Source organism: Anoplophora glabripennis, unplaced genomic scaffold, assembly GCF_000390285.2.
Source record: "Anoplophora glabripennis isolate ALB-LARVAE unplaced genomic scaffold, Agla_2.0 scaffold33, whole genome shotgun sequence".
Lineage (NCBI taxonomy): Eukaryota > Metazoa > Arthropoda > Insecta > Coleoptera > Cerambycidae > Anoplophora > Anoplophora glabripennis.
Genome location: NW_019416463.1, coordinates 834,711 through 854,955, shown reverse-complemented (window position 1 = coordinate 854,955; position 20,245 = coordinate 834,711). Strand labels below are relative to the sequence as shown.

Genomic DNA, 20,245 nt, shown 5'->3' with positions numbered 1-20,245 from the left:
CAAAAAAAAAGAGCATCGGGTTGAATTAATTACCTGACCAATAATATAAAATTATAGTATGAACTGAACTAGTTTAAATTATTAGATTAGGAATAAAAATATAAAAATTCTATATTAGAAAATGAATAAGAATAATCTTTTCATTTTAGTATCAATTCTAATAAATAATAAAACGCAATATTACACAACACTTTTAATTTAAATTTTTAACTTAACTTTTTCCTTTTTCTCTGTTTGGTCACTATAATTTACTTTATCATAAAAGTAATTAGAAAAGTAATTAGAAAAGTTATTGCTAAATCCATTTTCCATGTAATTGTAATTAAATTAATATAATTCCTTTTTTAAAGAATATACTTTGTAATTGTAATTAGTTCCTTTTTTTAAAAAAGTAATTTGTAATTGTAACTATTTTTAAATTACAAGTAATTACCCAGCTCTGCTAAATAGTAAATATTAACTTGCTGAGATAGATACTTAAACTGTAACAGGAGTATGAAATTAAAATCAGTTTGATGATGTATTTATTTATTTCCAACTAACATACCTACCTATTTACAATGTTTTCAAAATGTCTGGCGATCATTTTTAATTAATACTTTATTACAACAGTTTTTTTGTTAACAAATTGATTGATGTCTTTTCAATATATATTTGTTATTATTGATATGTACAACTATATATAAGTATCAGCATTTATTCTCGCTCTCAATAGATCATTTTGATAATTTTATCACAACTAATATGATGAATGGACGGTGTAGAAAAATAATTTACACATTTAAAAATTATTATAAATAATGATATCTACTACTTAGCATTACACATTACAATGGAATATGTGGTGTTATGCCACAATTAAATATGAATAAAATAAATTAAATCGGACAACGATAACAATTTTATAGGAACTTTTTGATATAATTTTATTTCGATGATTGAGAATATAACTGTTTTGTTACAAAAATAAATAAAACATAATTTATTTCTGCAGTTCCTTTATCATTTGCAATCACATACTTAATAAGAAAAAGACTAGAGATAAAGTGCCTCTAAAAATTAACTAGTTATCTAATATAGTGATTGCTTATTTGGTATCTTTATATATTCTGCGTTATATATAAACAAATTTTATCTACAATTTTTATATATATTTTTTAAAAATTTTATTTTAACAATAAGTTTTAAAATGTAGTGTTTTACATAAAAATAAAAAATTATGAATTAATCAGAACAAGTGGAGATTAGGGTCCCAGCAGACTGCCACAAGAAATACTACATCCACTACAGAGAGCCTCTGTTCCTAAAATATTCTATTACTAAATCATGGACCCGGTGATGTTGTGGCAGACCTTATGCCCGACCAAGTGACAGGGCCACTTTTAGAGAGATTACAGTCAAACCAGGGAAATATAGCTACTATATCAGTCTTTTGTGAAATTATCCTACTCCCTACTAGTAATTCTAAACAGTTCTAGTAATTGCATATTTCCCTTGTTTGACTTAATTAACACAAATCAAAAATTTCCTTGAACACAATACTAGAGTAAATGCACGCAACTTTATCTTGACCATTCGCTCAATTCCAACATCACACCGTTTCTATAATGATACAATTCACCGCAAGAAGAGTGCTACTAAACTAAAGGCTATGACCGCTAGTGCTGAATTTTCTATCCTACTGGAGGCTGCTATTAAGCCACACTCTCTTCTTCCGTACTCTGTGCAGTGTAACTGAAACAGAAAAATATGGTTAGAAAACCTGCGATATTTTCTTTTCTAAACTACAAAAAAATGGCAAGCAATTTTATTTATTTTTGGATTTAATTATTTATTGCCTATGAATGCATGTATATGGTACAGATTTGTTTATATACAGGAATGTCGTTCCGGGTTGAGCTTAGTAGTTTAAATTCCCAATTTTGTTCCAAGTTATTTAAAATTTGCAAAAATATAACTGTTCTACCAATCAGCCATCGCATTATCTCGAGCGTAATGGTTTGTCATTGTTTATTGTGAACGAATCGTGAATATTGGTGATGGTGACGTTAAGATTTAGTGATTTTACTGATTTTCAGTTGGTTGGCAGTACTGATCGTGCATTGTTGGTTGCCTAAGTTCGACGGTGACGTGGCTTGTAAATATTTATAAAGGCTGTAATATGTGTCATGAAAACAAATTGACCATAATTAGACATAAGTAGACACTTTTTTAATAGAGAGTAAAAGTTCTTTTACTTTTATTTAGATTTAATTTGCAAATAATCAAGTTACCAAGAAGAAGTCTAGGTGTTTCTGAAAAATAGAGAGAATAGAGAGAGAGAATTGTATCTATTATCATATTATGATAATAGATACAATTTTAACACAAAACTACGAGTTGACGAGTATGTGTGAAAGTAGTTACCTAATATTTGCTAAACTAATATATCTTCATTTAGAATTTTGTTTGTACTTGCATTAATATTTTCTCCCATGTGTTATATTTATATTCCTCGATAAATGCTCCACAATAATATATATTTTTTAAATAAATCCCTTCGCACTTTTCGAAGTTCACGTAGAAATAGTGTACATGGACAATGTTCGTCATCAGTGTCGACGGCATTTTAAATACTTGCCGATGAGCATATCTTCTTCGATTTTAATAATATACCTATGCTAAAGTCTTAGTGACGCTACTGACTTCGCGACAATGGATGACATTATGTATTTATTGCCATTTATTGCTATTTTTCCCCTTTTTAGCGGCGCTTATGGAAGCAAGCGACTTCTACAGAATATAAATGTTAACTATCGCGACACCCGTGATTTTTTCGGTTCATTAATTAAAAGAAGGAAGCGTTTTGTTGCGATATCAGACAGTGATAGCTTATTAACGGACGATCTAGATAGCCGTTCTGGGCGTAAAAATATGCAAATCTCCGATTAGAATAGAACGCGACTGTCGCGATAAACTAGATAATTATTTCTGGAGCGCAAAATAAATTAATGATGCAGAAACATCAAACCGAATGTCCTTTTCCTACGTTTTACGGTCATTTTCCCGACGCGGCGGCGGCGCCGCGCCGACTGAAACTTTTTAAGAGGCCGAGATAAAACTTTAAAAGGTCGCCCCATTACGTATATTAATTTTTATGTATCAAAGTTTCACGAAGGCTACGTTTGGTTATTTCATTTACTGGGGCACTTTAACGGGTATTAGAATATGGCACGGAAGAAAAATGATGGAGGGCCGTACGTGTTTTCCCGGATCGGGCAATAAAACGACGCCATAATCACGTTTCGGTGATATTTTTTGAATTACGCGCAACCGTAAAGTGGCGTCTATTTATTTTCGCTTTTATTATTTAACGTTTAAATGTTTTGTATGCAAATTTTATAACCAATAATAAACTGAGCTTTGTATTATTTTTTGACGTTTTGCCGGTTTTACGACCCTCCATAATAAAAATTGTTTTCGCCGCTGTGCGGTCGATACGTCGTTCGAAGTTTTATGCTCATGCCTTCAATTAACCGTAATACCTGCATCAGTAATACGCTCGTAATAAAAAAAACAAGAAGTGTTAGAACAAGACTTATTGTTGATCATTCTATGTTTAACATTTAATAGATCAAAGTTTTAAGAAAACCTCTATAGGTGTCAGATGTGGACTTCCAGCAGGCCACGTATAATTTAGAATAGGTACTACAATAGTTACACTATTTAAAAAAATTAAATGGTGCCTACCTGTATCATGGAGGAAGACATTTTGTCCATGAACCTTCTACTGAATTCGGCGGCTTCTTCGCCACACTGCCGCCTCATTGTGTGCGTTGAACATTCTACGTATTCTTGGAAGGAACTGCAAAAAAATACTCGCGTTAATAATTCTTAAGAAAGAAATATCGGGGAAATATGTGATTTGATAAAACTTTTTATCTACATCATTCGTCTCATACGAAAGTGTCGTTTCTTATACTTTTCATTGAAAGTAATTTTTGGTTAGAGGAGTTTTGAGGAGATATTTTTTTCCAAATATTTTTTTGGGGCAAAATCATTTGTTCTAAAGGCAGTACTTTTACACAAAAGCCTTAGTTATTCCTGATCAGCATAGCTTTATGCTTGTATCTGTTGTAACCAATCTAGCTTATGTTACCCAATTTATTGAAATTTTGAATCAAAAAGGTTAAGTGGATACGATCTATATAGATTTCTCCAAATCAACTGATAAATTAGATTAATGTATATTAGGGTGGCCCAAAAAAAACCGAATATATATTTTTATCGTGTTTCTTGTGAAAATGTTAGTTTGTCATGTTTTAAGAGCACCCACAAAAAATCAGCTCAAAAAAAATTTTTTAGAGGTAGCTCAAGTTTTTTAAAAATTTCCGAAATCGTCAAAAATTGATTTTTAAAAAAAAAATTTTCTCGTTACTTTATCATTTTCTAGGTTGAAAAAAATTATGAAAATTTAAAATCGATATTTTAATTTCTAAAGGTCACTCATAATTAATTATTTTAACTTTCAAAGTAGGTAGTGTACATACCTAAAATATTTTCGAGCGACCTCTAAAAATAAATATCAACGAACTAATAATTTTTTTATTGAATTTGATGAACAAAATAATAGAAATAAATCACGAGACACTTAAAAAATTTTTCGAGGCAAAATTTACCACCGCACTGAGTATCAAATATTAATAATTTTTTAATTTTTAAAAATTTAAGTGTTTCGTGATTTATTTCTATTCTTTTGTTCATCAAATTCAATAAAAAATAATTAGTTCGTTGATATTTTAGAGGTCGCTCACTTTAGGAACACTACTTTGAAAGTTAAAATAATTATGAGTGACCTTTAGAAATTAAAATATCGATTCGAAATTTTCAGAATTGAACCTAGAAAATGACAAAATAACGAGAGAAAAAATTTAAAAAAAATTCTGCGAATTACTTGCTCCGGCCTGCATTGAATTATACTCCCAATATCAAGTAAACAGCTAACCCACACACTTTTACACTTTTTGAAATCACATTTTGCCTTTCGCGTTGATTTTGTACAATACTGGGGTTACAAATATGATATATCGAAAAAAACATCAGGCATGCTTCAGGGTTCAGTACATGGCCCACTTTTTGTTATTCATTTCATCAGTGATATCGAGTTTTATTTTGCGTAACGTAATTGGCATTTGTTTATTGTTTACTTGACTTCCGTAATTTTTTAACATAATTTATAGTTGTTTTTGTATTTTTGTTCCTTTTTAATTATGTGTAAGTATGTTTATAGTGTTTTGTATGTATATAATTTTCGTTCCGGCGGATAAATTAAATTAAAAAAATAAAGTATGAATTTGTATAGACTGTAAAAGTTATAATTTTTTATCATTTTCAGATTCCTACGATACCATAGGCCGTATAAAAAAACTAACTACTTTATGTACCTGTGGACTAACAAAAATTCAAACATATATCATTTAATTTAATTTAATCTTTTTAACAGCGGTAATAAAATTTCGATAAAAGTGAAGGGATATATTCGATAATCTCGTAATTATTTGCGTGTATTTTGGATTGTGCGTTGGGATGTGGAAGCCGTAATATTTGGGCAATAAGGTAGGATATATAGCATCCATTAGATCGACCACTAAAGAGGAAAAAAAACGAGGAACTCATTCGGTTAGGGGAAAACTCCCATATTTCAACCACGGTTATAAACTGCTCGTTTTCATTTGTTTTAAAACGGGTAATTTCCGAAATGCCAATCTTTTCATTTTTTATCAGCCGAAGAAAGTGAAAACGTCTAGTTCTTATCGCGGCATATATTTTTAAGAATTGTACGTGACATGCTAAGTGCTGCAATTTTTAAAATTTTCAATATTGACTGACGTATTTTTTTAAATAATTTCTCTAAAATGTCTAATTTTATCAAATGTTACAAAATAATCATGATATTCCCGATTGTGGAGTTTTTTTACTCTTTTTTGACTACCACTTTCGATTTTATTTTTCTAGTACGTGCACACCACACTTCCACAGACTATACAGGGTGGAGAATACATTTGAACAGTGAATAAAACGAGGTGTGAGAACTCAGATGTAAGAAATATTTTTTGCAATTAGAATATTTGTTTAATATTTATCGACTTACGAAGTCACATTTTTAGAACCGCTGACTCCGTTGATAGCTCGGCTGGTTCTGTTTTCAAGCGTTTACATAAATCGCTGTGCATATTAAGTAAGTACCCAGAATAATTAATAAAAAAAAAAAACGAACGACGCGTTATCTGCCGCTACTTAATTTTGATGTAAAGTACAATAGTGGGTACAATAATTCCAGAAGTCCTCAATAAGTTTTAACAGTTTTGATTATTATTAATTTTAAGTACCGTATTGCAGTTTCAATGCATATTTAGAATTAAAAAATACCCTCAAAGTTTGTAAACGCCAACAATATTTTTCTTCTATCCTTCATGAAACTTCAAACCGCTGGGGCTGTCGATATTTTTCTGTGTACTATGACTGTACTTTAAGCGTCATTTGGCTGACTTTTCTTATTTTTACAGTTCCCCTGCAAACGACATCAAAGCGTGCGAAACAACGGCTTTTCCCGCGGCTGAAATTTACTTAAGTCCGAAAAAAACGTTGGGAGGCATTAGTTCCAGCGACCATTAACAATTTTTCGCATGCCGAAACAGACTTTTAGTCCTTACACTCGCCCGCGCTGGTTCCGCTCTTAAAATATAAATGAATGATAAATTTCGCGGCGTTTTGTCGGATTCTTCCGACAGTAATGATACCAAACAAATTTAAATTGCCGTTTTCGAGACATTAACCGAAATTTATAAGGCTCTTAAATAACTGCCGTTTTCTAAATGCGGTACATGTGGCAGTCTGTTTCCTTAATTACAATTACATAACACTACAAAACTTCTATATACAGGGTGTCCCAATGCATATTCAGTTACAAAAATTGAAGACATGTTTTGAGTAGGTATCCATAATCCATAATTGCTTCTAATATCAAGTTCGATAAAACGAGACTCCGTTGTCCAGGTAGTAACAATAACCCACTGGCCATCAAATATATTATTCAAAACACGGCACTATCCAAAGACATGATAAAAATTGAAATATTTTAAACACGCCAAACTTAAAATTTTATACTACAATTTTTTGATGGCTTCTATTTCATTTGTTCATCGAGCAAGCAAAAGATAGATTTAATGTTTATTAGATATTAAAAAGGAAATATTATTAAACTATTAAACTACTGTTTTCTTAGTGTAGGTTTCTAAAGATATGGTCCGAGTTACACAGAATCATATCTCTGGCACAATTCTAAGCCAGACTGTTGTGATAAGTAGGTTTGTGCCCCCAAGGCGCTGTTTCTACGATAAGGGAGATTATATTCAGCATTCAAACAATGTCTATTGTGAATGGTTATTAAAAATTATTAACATATCCGGACAAACTGCCTAGCGACTGCTTATCGGCATAAGGACTGTGAGAGGAAAGTTGTCAGCTACACCTCGCGGTTTATACTGGGTGTTGCATCGATTGGAGTCAGTCAAGGTTAATAACGATTTGAAAATTTAGTACTTTGATTTTCAGTACTGTTATTAAGGCACGAAAAACTAGGTTTGTTGTATTAAATGAGAAACAAGGTATTTGTGGAAATATACAGGATATATGCTGTAAATTAATACGGCGTTTATTAAAATTTAATTGTTATTTTTATTATAAACGACAATTTATCGCGTAATTAAAGGAGACGCGTTATAAATCTTTAGATATTTTACGACATGTTTTATTACAATGCGGTTTTAAACAACAAAAAAATTGACAGTCGTATGGTAATTATGAATTCACCATGTATAGTTGCACTTCGGGAAGATTATTTACAAAAAATTAGAGAATATCGTCAACTAAATAGGAATATTGCTCGGAATATAGTATATCTAAGACGAGACAGCAAAATTTTTCTGGACGCTTGTGGATTCCGTAGAGTTTATGAGTCAAATGTTTTTATGCGGTTCCAACTGATATCGTAACGACTATAGATAGTGGTTTGTGTGACGGAAAGGGCAGTCTATTATTATAAATACATCTTTTCATGTAGTTAATATGTCAAAAATGTCAGTTCGCGTGATTTCGGTACTTCATCCTGTGCTACAATCGCCCTTGCGCTGATCGTGCTGGGAATAGTAAGGAGCTAGACATTTCGTGAAGGCCGAGTTCTTGCAGTAATATTCTGAAGGGCCGTAATGAAGCATTGTGCTAAAGGCGATAACCATAAATTTTATCGTGCTGCAACACCTCATTAACTAGACTTTGTTACAAAAGCGTCACTAAAAGTTGAGCTCGCGCCAGCTACACCTTGAAAAAAATTGGCTCGACGAAAATCCGATATATAAAACTAAACCGCTCGGCACTGTCACATTTGCATGTGACTGGTAGCTGAAAAATAATTTATATGCCAATATAAATTCCCAATTCGGTTTGTTAATTATGGATTTTTAGTGTGTCGCTGACAACTATTTTGCATATTTTAATTGAAATGTAAACTTTTTCTGACGGAAGTATCCGTTGTGAAATGTAAAATTCTATTTCCTATTATTGGAGTCGTGGTTTATACTGCACGTATATCCAGACTGTGGGTTTATTTATATTTTTATAGTGAGGCTCGCAAGATATGCGGCTGCATTAGAAAATGTTCTGAGTAGAGCACAAGCAGACGTATACTTTCTTATAAATATTAAAGCAACACGGACGAAAATGTCTGTAATCGAATTTGTTGCACAGAATATATTCCGAGTTCGAGATGGAAACTATCAAGTGGTGGAAATTTTGATCAGTTTAAGTAGTTATCGGGGTGCCCAACGCACGAAATTCTGAAAACATCTTTCAGCGAATTTGAAAATCAGAAAATTGATTAAAAATATAAAATTTTATTCTGTTTCGTTGGTGCTAAAACATACAGGGTGTAACTAAAATCTTGGCCAAACTTGAGACGCATTTTACGTCATAAGTAAGTGTCCTATAAAAAAAACATGTCCCAGAGCACGTCGTTTTCGAAATAACACTGTGTTAAGATTTAGGTACAGTTTATTTTGAATTTAAAAAAAATTGCTCTGGTGGTTTCATTTAAATTTACCATGCAACCATAGTTTTTTTATTGTTATCTACATTATTTGTGTACGATATAAATTCTTTTACGTACATGGGTGTAATTCACAATTTTCAATCAAGCTATTTTAAATTTGCTGTTCAAAATTTATTATTGCTGCATCTTCTGCAATCTTCTGTTTTCAATATCAATTATACATTTTGTTGGCTAGGAATTCCTAAAACTGTCAAAACGTAACAAATGGAAATACTTCATTTAATCCATTCTCACAAAATTACTTAATTTTATAGTATTCTTCGATTTATTATTAGTATTAGTAGTATTATTATTAGTATATTTATTACTATTAGTTCACTTTCTTTTAGTTTTTCAGAGTTCTTCCAAAACAGTGACATGATATACATATAATCCAAAAAGCAGAGCATCGTAGCTTACTGATGGAAATTAACTGATTTAAGATAGTGACAGTGTAAATGAGTCACGACGAGCATATCAGCTATACAGGGTGTCTCATAATTAGCTGCCAACCCTGAACAGGCCGATTCTATGATTAAAACTAAGTAAAAACGTTTATATGAACATGGGTCCGGAAATGCTTCCTAAGGGCACAGGGACCCATTGAAGAGGGAGGAATGGAAATCATTTTTTTGCAATATCTCTCAATCGCGTTGTGATAAATGAATGAAATTTGGTATACACAGCTAAATTTTGATGAGCAATTTGATGGACTAATCCATTTATTTCCACAAGGTCCATTGGGGTGGGTACGGGGGGGCCCTTGGTACTTTGCGTGTGTAACTTTTTCATCTTTGACTTTTTAACAAATTGGACAGCAAATTCCGTTTTCCCGAACTGTTTTACGTTAAAAAGGTACTCTTGTTTCAAATCGTTATCTTTAACGGTTTCTGAGAAAATCGCTCTTGAATTAATCCCACTTTGGTCAATTTCATAGTAATTTAAACAAAAAAAATTTTTTTGTTTAAATTTAATCTAATTTTAATAAAAAAATAATAATAAAAAATTAAATTAAATAAAAATTAATCCTTTAAATGGAAAAGAGAGGAAAGGAAAATTATTATTATTTTTTTTTGTTTAAATTACTATGAAATTGACCAAAGTGGGATTAATTCAAGAGCGATTTTCTCAGAAACCGTTAAAGATAACGATTTGAAACAAGAGTACCTTTTTAACGTAAAACAGTTCGGGAAAACGGAATTTGCTGTCCAATTTGTTAAAAAGTCAAAGATGAAAAAGTTACACACGCAAAGTACCAAGGGCCCCCCCGTACCCACCCCAATGGACCTTGTGGAAATAAATGGATTAGTCCATCAAATTGCTCATCAAAATTTAGCTGTGTATACCAAATTTCATTCATTTATCACAACGCGATTGAGAGATATTGCAAAAAAATGATTTCCATTCCTCCCTCTTCAATGGGTCCCTGTGCCCTTAGGAAGCATTTCCGGACCCATGTTCATATGAACTTTTTTACTTAGTTTTGATCATAGAATCGGCCTGTTCAGGGTTGGCAGCTAATTATGAGACACCCTGTATTACCAGGTATTCCTCTAGTGATAAGGTTCTAATTATATTCTTGGAGGAAAGGACTTAGATTTAATGACAAAGAGATATCACTTGTAGACCCCGGTAGACTGATACCTCTAAGAAATCAATTGTAGACCAACCTCTTGGGTGAATGGACAATATTGGCAATATTTTTTAAGGATCAACGGTCAGTTTTTTAATGTATCAGAAATAAGTTAACATAAAAAGTTGAAATGAATGAATTTCTGACTGCACTAAAACCTTAAAATTGGACATTTTCTTTAAAAATTAGTGTTTCTGAGTGTTTATATGGATTTTTTAATAGTTCTGGTTTAATTTTTTATCAATGACCATCTCTTATTATGTACTCTGAAGGCCTTGTGATTTAGTGCTACAAACAAATGTAAATATGTTGTATTCACAGTGTTAATCCACCATAAACGCGGGTATGGTAATGCAAATTCAGATCCAGTATCTGTATACCTTTTTTAAATATATTTAAATATAAAAGAGAGGAACTAGTTATACTTATTATGTAAATACAAAAAAATTCTATTTTGTTATTGTCGTTTTAAAAATAAACAAATTATGTGCATGAGTGAAAAGCAAAAGATGCGGCCACTCGGCGGACCTGATCTGAATTCAATCTAATTTATTAGATAGCAAAACACTCACCAGCAGACATTTTTTATTCCTTCATCTGCGGCTTCCCTCTTCTTCTTGATCACGTTGACTATATCCGGTTCGGAACTGTTCACTTCCGGCGTGTTGGACTGGATCTCGTTCATGGCTTTGGTGTAACGTTTGAAGCAGACCTCGTTCTGCTTCTCCACTCTTTTCATGCAAGGTGCGTGCTTCAGATACTCTACAAAAAAAAAGACAATTTCAGATGCTGCACTAAGATTGGAATTGAAATAAGTGTCAAATGATTTTGATTTTGGTTATGGCTTATCAAAAATTGGACAGTAACTATAATTTTTTCAGCAGACGATGAAGTATAAGTTGAGGAAATTCATATTTTAGATTAAGTAGTTCACTTTATTGAATCGGAACGCAATGAATTTATATGTGGCAAAATGCGGATTTCATGTAGAGATAAAATCCTCGTAAAAGGACGCCTTACCTTCCTGGTATGTTCCGTTCCTGCACAATTCGTGTACCATTAGACCTGTGCCGTGGAAGAGCTTCTTGAAATGCCTTCTGTGTTCGTTGTTCATGCAGTGCCTAGTGTAAGCGTGGATGCATCTAATGGCTTCCTTGAGGTCTCTGGAAAATCGAGATCGAAGTTATTAGAAAACTATATCTTCACCTTAGATTAAAAGTTATAGATTTCTACCTCAGTATAGTACACAGTAAAAAATAAGATGGGGAAAATTATATATAATATGATAAAATACGAGAATGTGAAACTTTATAGTCATGTGAATAAGATTAACATCCAAAACACAAGAAATAGTTGCCTCTGAATGTTATTTTTAACAGAAAATAAAGAAAACATGACATCTGGCGTTTAATTTTCCACTTCATAATACTTTATGCTAATTCTAAGTCACTGTGGTCATGTAATAGCAATACTGTTTAGCGATATACATATGTAAGTATTATTACGTGGCAGAGCTCGGTAATTACTTGTAATTTAAAAATAGTTACAATTACAAATTACTTTTTTAAAAAAAGGAACTAATTACAATTACAAAGTATATTCTTTAAAAAAGGAATTATATTAATTTAATTACAATTACATGGAAAATGGATTTAGCAATTACTTTTCTAATTACTTTTCTAATTACTTTTATGATAAAGTAAATTATAATGACCAAACAGAGAAAAAGGAAAAAGTTAAGTTAAAAATTTAAATTAAAAGTGTTGTGTAATATTGCGTTTTATTATTTATTAGAATTGATACTAAAATGAAAAGATTATTCTTTTTCATTTTCTGATATAGAATTTTTATATTTTTCTTCCTAATCTAATAATTTAAACTAGTTCAGTTCATACCATAATTTTATATTATTAGTCAGGTAATTAATTCAACCCGATGCTCTTTTATTTGGTTGTTAGTATATTTGCAAAATATAGAATACAGTAGTTTTGGGTAGACTGGAAAGCAATAATTATTATTAAAAAAATTACGAATCGAACAAGTACGAGTGAAAGGCTGAGTAACCGAACCAGAAGTTTTCTCAACTCAAAATAAGAGCAGTAACACATAGATACATAATATATATTTTTAGAAAACTTGGTGCTATAGACAACATATTTTTACTTCGTTTTTTTTTTCTAAATTAATAATAATTATAATAAAATCAAATGTACTCTGTTAATTCTGAGGTTAATTCACCAAATCACTTTTTATTGTTCATGCGGCACAAGGCTTTCCTCAAATGAAATAATAGAAGTCTGCATGTCTGTACGCAATTACGCAATACGCATGATCTTAAAAGTAATTATAATTATTAGAAAAAGTAATTGTAATTGGAAAAAGTATTTGTACTTATAGAAGTAATTTGTAATTCGATAGTTCAAATAATATAATTACAAATTACAATTCCTATAACAATTTTACTGCAATTACAATTCCAAATTACTTTAATAAAAAAAGTACTTAAATACAATTACAATTACAGGAAAAAAAAGGGAATTGTAATTGCTAATTACTTTTTCACCAGGAATTACCCAGCTCTGTTACGTGGTCCCGCGTGCTCCGGATTTTTGATGATTTTAATTACCTATTATGCTTGTCGCGAGTAAGAGGAATATGGAAGGCCCTGTTAGAGTGCCAGGTTTCAATGATTTTATTTGTGTTTCTGGCCACAATCACCAAGGAACACGTACTTATACTTTTATGAAGCCGTTAGATGTCAATGGTAAGGAAAAGTAAATTTTATCACTCTGATTACTAATTTTTTGTTCACTTTGTTCAAAGTTTGTGTATGTTTGTTTTAAAGCTAAAACGAATTCTTGAACTATGGAGGGCAAAATACCTCTAAGAATATAAAAAAAACAAAATCTGGAACAGTTGGACACTTAAGGATCTTGCCAATACCAAGCTTACAAAACTAGGAGATCCCATAGCAAGAGAAGACATATACATATTTTTTAACAGAGTTTACTTTGATGGAGATTTTAATCAATATAAATTAAAACGTTTTTCACATTCAATTTTTACCGTGTATTTATTTCATTTATTGTGAGGGTCCCCTGCGATATGTAGAAAAATAAAACTCTCTCAACAGTAAAAATAAAAGTATTTTTATTGAGAACAAAATTGGTGAAAAGGAAGTGTTGTTGGAGCGAGCGTTCGCTGGAGAGTCCTCGTGGTGTGGAGTCGTTCGCATGTATATGTATCTGGTCCTGGCGCCAATCTGCCGTGGACCTTTCCTGGAACCCTGGTGCGTCCCGAAAAATTACACCAATCACAGCTGGTGAAAGAGAATGTTGGGTTTTAATGTAATCTTGATCTTACTGTTGATAATTTTTAATTTTACCGCTGAACATTCTTTATGTCTTAAGGAATATGCAAGCAAGACAAATTATAAAAACGTTACTCTAAACTGGGTGCAGCATTAGCTGATCCTATTCCGTCTGTCCCCATTTATTTTAACTGCAAGTGTATAACGAGTCCCAACTTTGCCATCATATGAGAAGTATCTTTATTAATTTTCATTACGTCCGTTACGTGAGAACAGAAGTTTTCGCGACTGCCTCGATACACTTGCTGCAAATAATAAAGCTTCCCCGTTATACGTGTAAAGTGGACCAGACATATTCCGAAGCTAATGAGGTCTTTTTGTTTAACTTTCGCTTAAAATCGTTCCCGGTGTAAATGGAATTTTTGTGTGCTGCGGAAACGTCCCTACATAAATCGCCTTTTAGAATGGATCGCGCGTTTGCAATTTTTTAGCGACGCCAGAGGCTGAAATAAAGTGTTTTTATCAGATACTGCAGTAATTACTTCTCGGCAGCTCGTTATCATTTTATTTAATCTGAATTTAAATTTCTGTATCTCGCTCAAGTGAGGCCAGATCTGCTCGTTTAGTTGGCTGTTGTGACATCAACTGAGTGAATTATATGTGTATTTAGGTTGTTTAAAGGTATCAGAAATATTATTTTTATTATTTAAGGTACCTATTATTGTACTTAGGCGCTGTAGTGTCGTTAAGTAATAATAATAATAATAATAATAATAATGTCTTTATTTCCAAAAGAAAAAATAAAAGTCATTCAGCACAAACATAAAAAGGTTATCCATAGTTTTGGAAATCTCAAGGGGAAGTTCACAATAATTGTGCTCTACCACTTAACCCTTGAATACCATATATCTAATATATAAAGCACCGTAGTCAGTATTACATCACAGTAAACATATAAATTACAACAATAATAACAATAGTAGCATTAAATAAGTAACATACCTAAGAAAATAACATTGTCCTAACAAATTTTTTGAACTTTGCACAACTAATATATCCTGCACCGAGTGTGACGCTGTTGTACAACCGGTATATATTGTATTTAAAACCTCTCTCAAAAAAAGACGTTTTATGTTGAGGAGGGCTGAGTAAACCTTTGGATCTAATATTAATATTATGCACATCACTGCGAAATACAATTTTGTTATATAGATAAGGTGGAGTCTTAGTAAGTAAAAGTTTATGAAAGAAACAAAGTGAGTAAAGTTTTCTCCGTTTGAACATATCCAACCAGCCAAGTTCATGCAACTTATGCGATACATGATCAAATTTACGAATACCAAAAATAAAACGTATACACGCATTTTGAACGCGTTGGATGAGGTTGCTGCTGTCAAGATCTAGGCAAGGTCCATATACAGGGGCACAAAATGAAAACTGGGATAATATCAATGTCTCACAAAGCATTCTCTTAGTATTTATGTTTAGATATTTACGATGGGGATACAGAAGCCGCAATCCTAGGTATGCTCGTTGGGCCATTTTTTTAACTTGCTCCCTGAATCTTAAGTTGGAATCTAAGATTAAACCTAAATTTTTTGCACTCTTAGAAAATTCTAGCAAATGCCCATTTATATTAATCTTAATTAATTTAGAGATATCAAAAGCTTTAGTCTTCTTGCCGAATAAAATTAAGGCTGTTTTAGAAGGATTTATACTAAGAGAATGCTGTAAGGAAATATCAAATATTGTATTTAAATCATCATTTACCTTATGCATAGCTGATTGATAATCTTTAGGATAAAACGAGTAATATAATTGAGTGTCATCAGCATACATGTGAATGGAGCAATATTTGACAAATTTTATAAATTGTGATGTATAAATTGTAAATAACAAAGGACCTAATATGGAACCCTGGGGGACTCCTTTGCAGATAGATCTAGATTGAGATAGGTTTTCAGAGACTCTTACAAACTGTGTCCTGTTATTAAGGTATGAATATAGCAACTTAATGCTGTCATGTTCAAAACCACATGATTTTAAAATAGCAATTAAAACATCGTGATTTATGGTGTCGAATGCCTTGCTGTAGTCAAGTAAAATTAGGAGCGTACATTTTCCCGAGTCAGTAGCGTCCACAATATCATCAATAATGTGCATTAGAGCTGTAGAGCAACTGTGCCCAGGACGAAAACCAGACTGAAAAACAGGTAAAATACTATAATTTTCTAAGTATTCACGAATTTGAATTTCAATTATCTTTTCCGCAATTTTCGACAATCCTGGTAAAATACTGATAGGTCGTAAATCAGAAAAAGTCTTAGGATCACCTTTCTTAGGGAATGGCGTCACTAGAGCAATTTTCCAGGAAGAAGGAAATTGACAGTCAATAAAAATACTGTTGATTATATGAACAGCATAATATAAAATATAGGGACAGCATAGCTTTATAAAAAATATACTAAGCAAATCAGCACCAGCCGATGAATTTTTTATAATCTGGAGGACATTTCGCACGGTATCTATTGAGACGAGTTTAAATTTAAAACTTGAGTTAAGAACTTTATTGAAATTATAATAATCAAAGATGCTAGAGTTGTCACCTATATTATCTGGAATATTGTCTATGAAATAATTATTAATAGCATCTGGATTCGATAAATTAGCAGGCAATGGCGAATTAGAGCTATTAGAAACAATGTTTAATGATTTAAGCTCCCCCCACAGATTTTTAGAATTTTTATTAGTTGAAATATAATTAAAGTAGTTCATAAAATCTACAGGATATTAACATTTTTACTATTTTTTTTTAATTCCCGCTGTTTTCAAATTGATGTTAAGGATAAAAAAGAAAAGTTTTTCTTTTTTATCCTTAAGGTCCTTGTAGAGAATTTATTCAGGTTTTGAAAACTGCCCTTGATTTACTGTGCAATAATTTCTTGCAGAGGTATCGATGATTATAGACAAAGGTGTTATTTCTCATTCAACCATCGATATCTCGGAAACCAATAGTCGCACGGAGATCTTTCAAAAATCAAACTGAAGCTGAATAAATAAGCTAACTGACCACTGTATTGATTGAGTTCCAAGTAATTGTCCTGAGTCAATGGATAGTACCAAAAAATACAAAAAAAAATTGGATTTTTTTTTCTCAAAGTACATATTTTTTCTGATTGCTCGATAACCGTAGCTCACAAAAATTTTGTGTCTAAAAATCTTGAAACTAGAAGCTTAAAGCTTCAAAATGATTGTGTGTTTATCTTGATACGACCTTCGAAAATCTCCAAAAAATTCATGAAATTTTTTTGTTCCTTTAATGTAATGTATTTAAAGAGTTTATTGATTTATTGATTCCTGAATATATTAAAGTAAATAGACAGGGCTCTAAACTAGTTGTATCAATTTTACACCCCGAACAGTTGTTTTGAAATCATTCGTAAAGATCACACAGTGCCAAATCCGAAGATACAGCTGGCTGCATAATCTATTAAAAAATTTGAAGCGTTCCGCAAATTGTCGGTTGGGTTAGATGTGCTCTGGCAACCGTATGTTCTATTTCACCCCGATTTTGCTGCGAACCTTTCCGCAAACACACAAGGCAGATATATGGTTAATTAAATGTTAGTCGGATGTGTCCCCACTTACATATTTGTATGGGGCGTTTACCCAAGCTACCCGGTGCTTGCGTTGCAGCCGCCTTTATCTAAAAAATATGTTCGGGGCGTGTTAATATTAATAGTACAATTTGCTCGGCAGATAAACCACGTTCATCCGGCCTTATTTAATAACGCGCGGGAACCGCCAAAAAAAACACGACGAAAGTAAAATAGAAAATTACACTTTTGAATTTTATCGGCGTCGTCCGCCCCGAGCTACGAATCCTGCTCGTAGGCGAGAGATTATTAAAAAGTTTAAATTGCGTTTTTATTTTTGTGTAAATAAGGCTGATGGAATAATCACGTCGCGCTCCACTGTTAAATAAGAGGGAATAAATTTTGTATTGCCCGTCTTAGGAGGCGGCTCGTCGGCCGGCTTTTGTTTTCCCTGCTTCTCGGCCTTCCTGAATTTTTCCGTCCTAATTGCTGTGTAAGTTGGAACAAAAATAACCTAAGCGTTCACTTTTAACGTTTTAAATGTTTTTCCTAATTATTGGTGTGGAGTAAGGTCCGGTAAATTATTATTTTAATAAAAAATCAGGATGGAAATGAAAGTTTGATTTTGTTTGCTGAATTGCAAAGTATAGTGACAATATTTTTAATATTGAATATCTGGACTGGTTTGCAATAATTTACAAATAAGTATAAAACACGCTAATAAATTATTGATTTTCAAATTTTCTATTACGGCAATATTGTTATAACCTTTTTTTTAATTAAATAAATTTGCATTCATTAAACGGATTATATGCACCATCATTATCCTATTATTAAAATTAGCTATTGTAAGGTTGAGTTTGTTACGTACATTTGCTATTATTGGGTTATATTTAGATTCAATCAGACGTTTACCGTCATTAAAGTTACATTCAATGGGACAATGAAAAACGTTATTTCATTTATAAAAACGTTTCTTACAAAATTCTATAGAAAGGGAGTATCAATGCGTTTTAGATATATAATTCCATATCCCAATAACATATTTTGACGTCGTGCAAAATGTATTTTTTTCAGTAATCCATTTAAATTGAATGTATAAATATTAAAGAATACCAAATTTTGAATACTAATAAATAAAATTTTCCAGGTATGTTCTTTGATACGTGAAGTTTGTTTAATTTGAAGAAAAATCTTGTGGTTCTTTTTTGGTCAACTGAATATGTTATTTTGATATGTTTTCTAATTGTATTTTCTCAAATTTTTGTCAATTTGTTACTTTCTTTGTGGTGCATCTTTTCCTAAGGACTTTTAAACTAAGATGATTATGATTTTCCTGCATTTATTTATAGGCCAGGAAAAAGAGCTGGGAAATGACAATTTCGCGACCTTTTGTTCCGGCAAACTGAACTATAGATGCTAAATATTATGTACAATAACATATTACTTTCCACAGTCATAAAAATGGTGGGAAGATTGTTTACAGGCTGGTTAATTGTATAATTATTACGTAAATTCACGTTTTAAGCTTATAACTTTTTTTTCGTCTTCAAAAGTCCTACAAACTAGCCCTCGAGCATAAAAAAATATTGATTAGATCAAAAGTTATATACAGAAGTTTATTTATGACTGAATTAAACATTTATAAACTGCGTTATTATTACCAGAACGCTTTGGCATCGCATCCTCTCATTCCTTATCACTGTCTAATAACTCACACGAAATCTGGAATCAGTAAGTTGAATAGTTTTCTCGAACAAAATTAACAAAACAAAAATTAATGGCACTTTGCTTAAGAAAAATATAACGTTTTGAAATTTTTTGGGCGCCCTGTATGTTTCATTACATATTTAATTACTGTCCATGGCTTCCCAGGATAAGCAAAACTTTTTATCAAGAATAACTTTCTCGAAAAATCAACAATAAAAAAGTTTCCAAGAGTGCGGTACCTCATCCGGGGACACACTGTATACATACTGTACTTTGAAACTGTTATTTTGTGAGGATCGTAACAAATCGTAGGTACGTACCCTAAAGTAACTTGTTACTACGGCGAATAAAATTAGGTGTCTGCGGGAGCGAGTCGCGGTTGCTTTTAAATAATTTTCAGGTTGTTTACTACGCTTAATGATATAGTAGCTGGCCCAAACCTGCAATTTTTCCAGTCCTTGGGGGCGGAGTAAATATATGAAAAAGACAATAACTTACGCCGAGCTATTACCGCCGCGGAATGGAAACTGGCTCTAAGGACATTCAAAGTTTCCTACAATGTGTTGCTGACATGCAAACGTTGTGTGTAATTTCAGTTGCAGCCACTGTCTATAATTTGTTCCAAATCGACCCGTTGTAGCGAAAAGTTCACTGTTTTGTTTTGTTTATGTAGCTTCAGGGGCTGTCTTCACATTTGTGAAAAACATCCTCTCTTAAAAGTAGTATAGTTAAGCGCTGAATTTGTGAGCTAAAGTGACAAATCTTAGTCAATGCAACAGATCTGTATGGCGGTGTTGGTCATGTGGGCTACAGTGAGAAATCTGTGAATTAAAGTGAGAAAAATGACAAATATGTTTCGCTAAAGTGGCAAA

At 32.1% G+C, this 20,245-nt stretch overlaps 1 protein-coding gene across 1 annotated transcript in view; it reads right to left on the bottom strand.

Annotated features, from left to right (window-relative positions):
* Positions 1–592: 592 nt before the first annotated feature.
* Positions 593–20,245, bottom strand: part of LOC108912896 — a 132,286-nt gene continuing 112,633 nt past the window's right edge. The window contains exons 3-6 of the mRNA XM_018718315.2: positions 11,778–11,920; positions 11,330–11,519; positions 3,730–3,844; positions 593–1,734 (exon numbers count right to left, since the gene is read on the bottom strand). Coding sequence (XP_018573831.1) covers positions 1,618–1,734; positions 3,730–3,844; positions 11,330–11,519; positions 11,778–11,920 — 565 coding nt within the window. The 3' untranslated portion in view covers positions 593–1,617. The remainder of the gene's footprint in view (positions 1,735–3,729; positions 3,845–11,329; positions 11,520–11,777; positions 11,921–20,245) is intronic.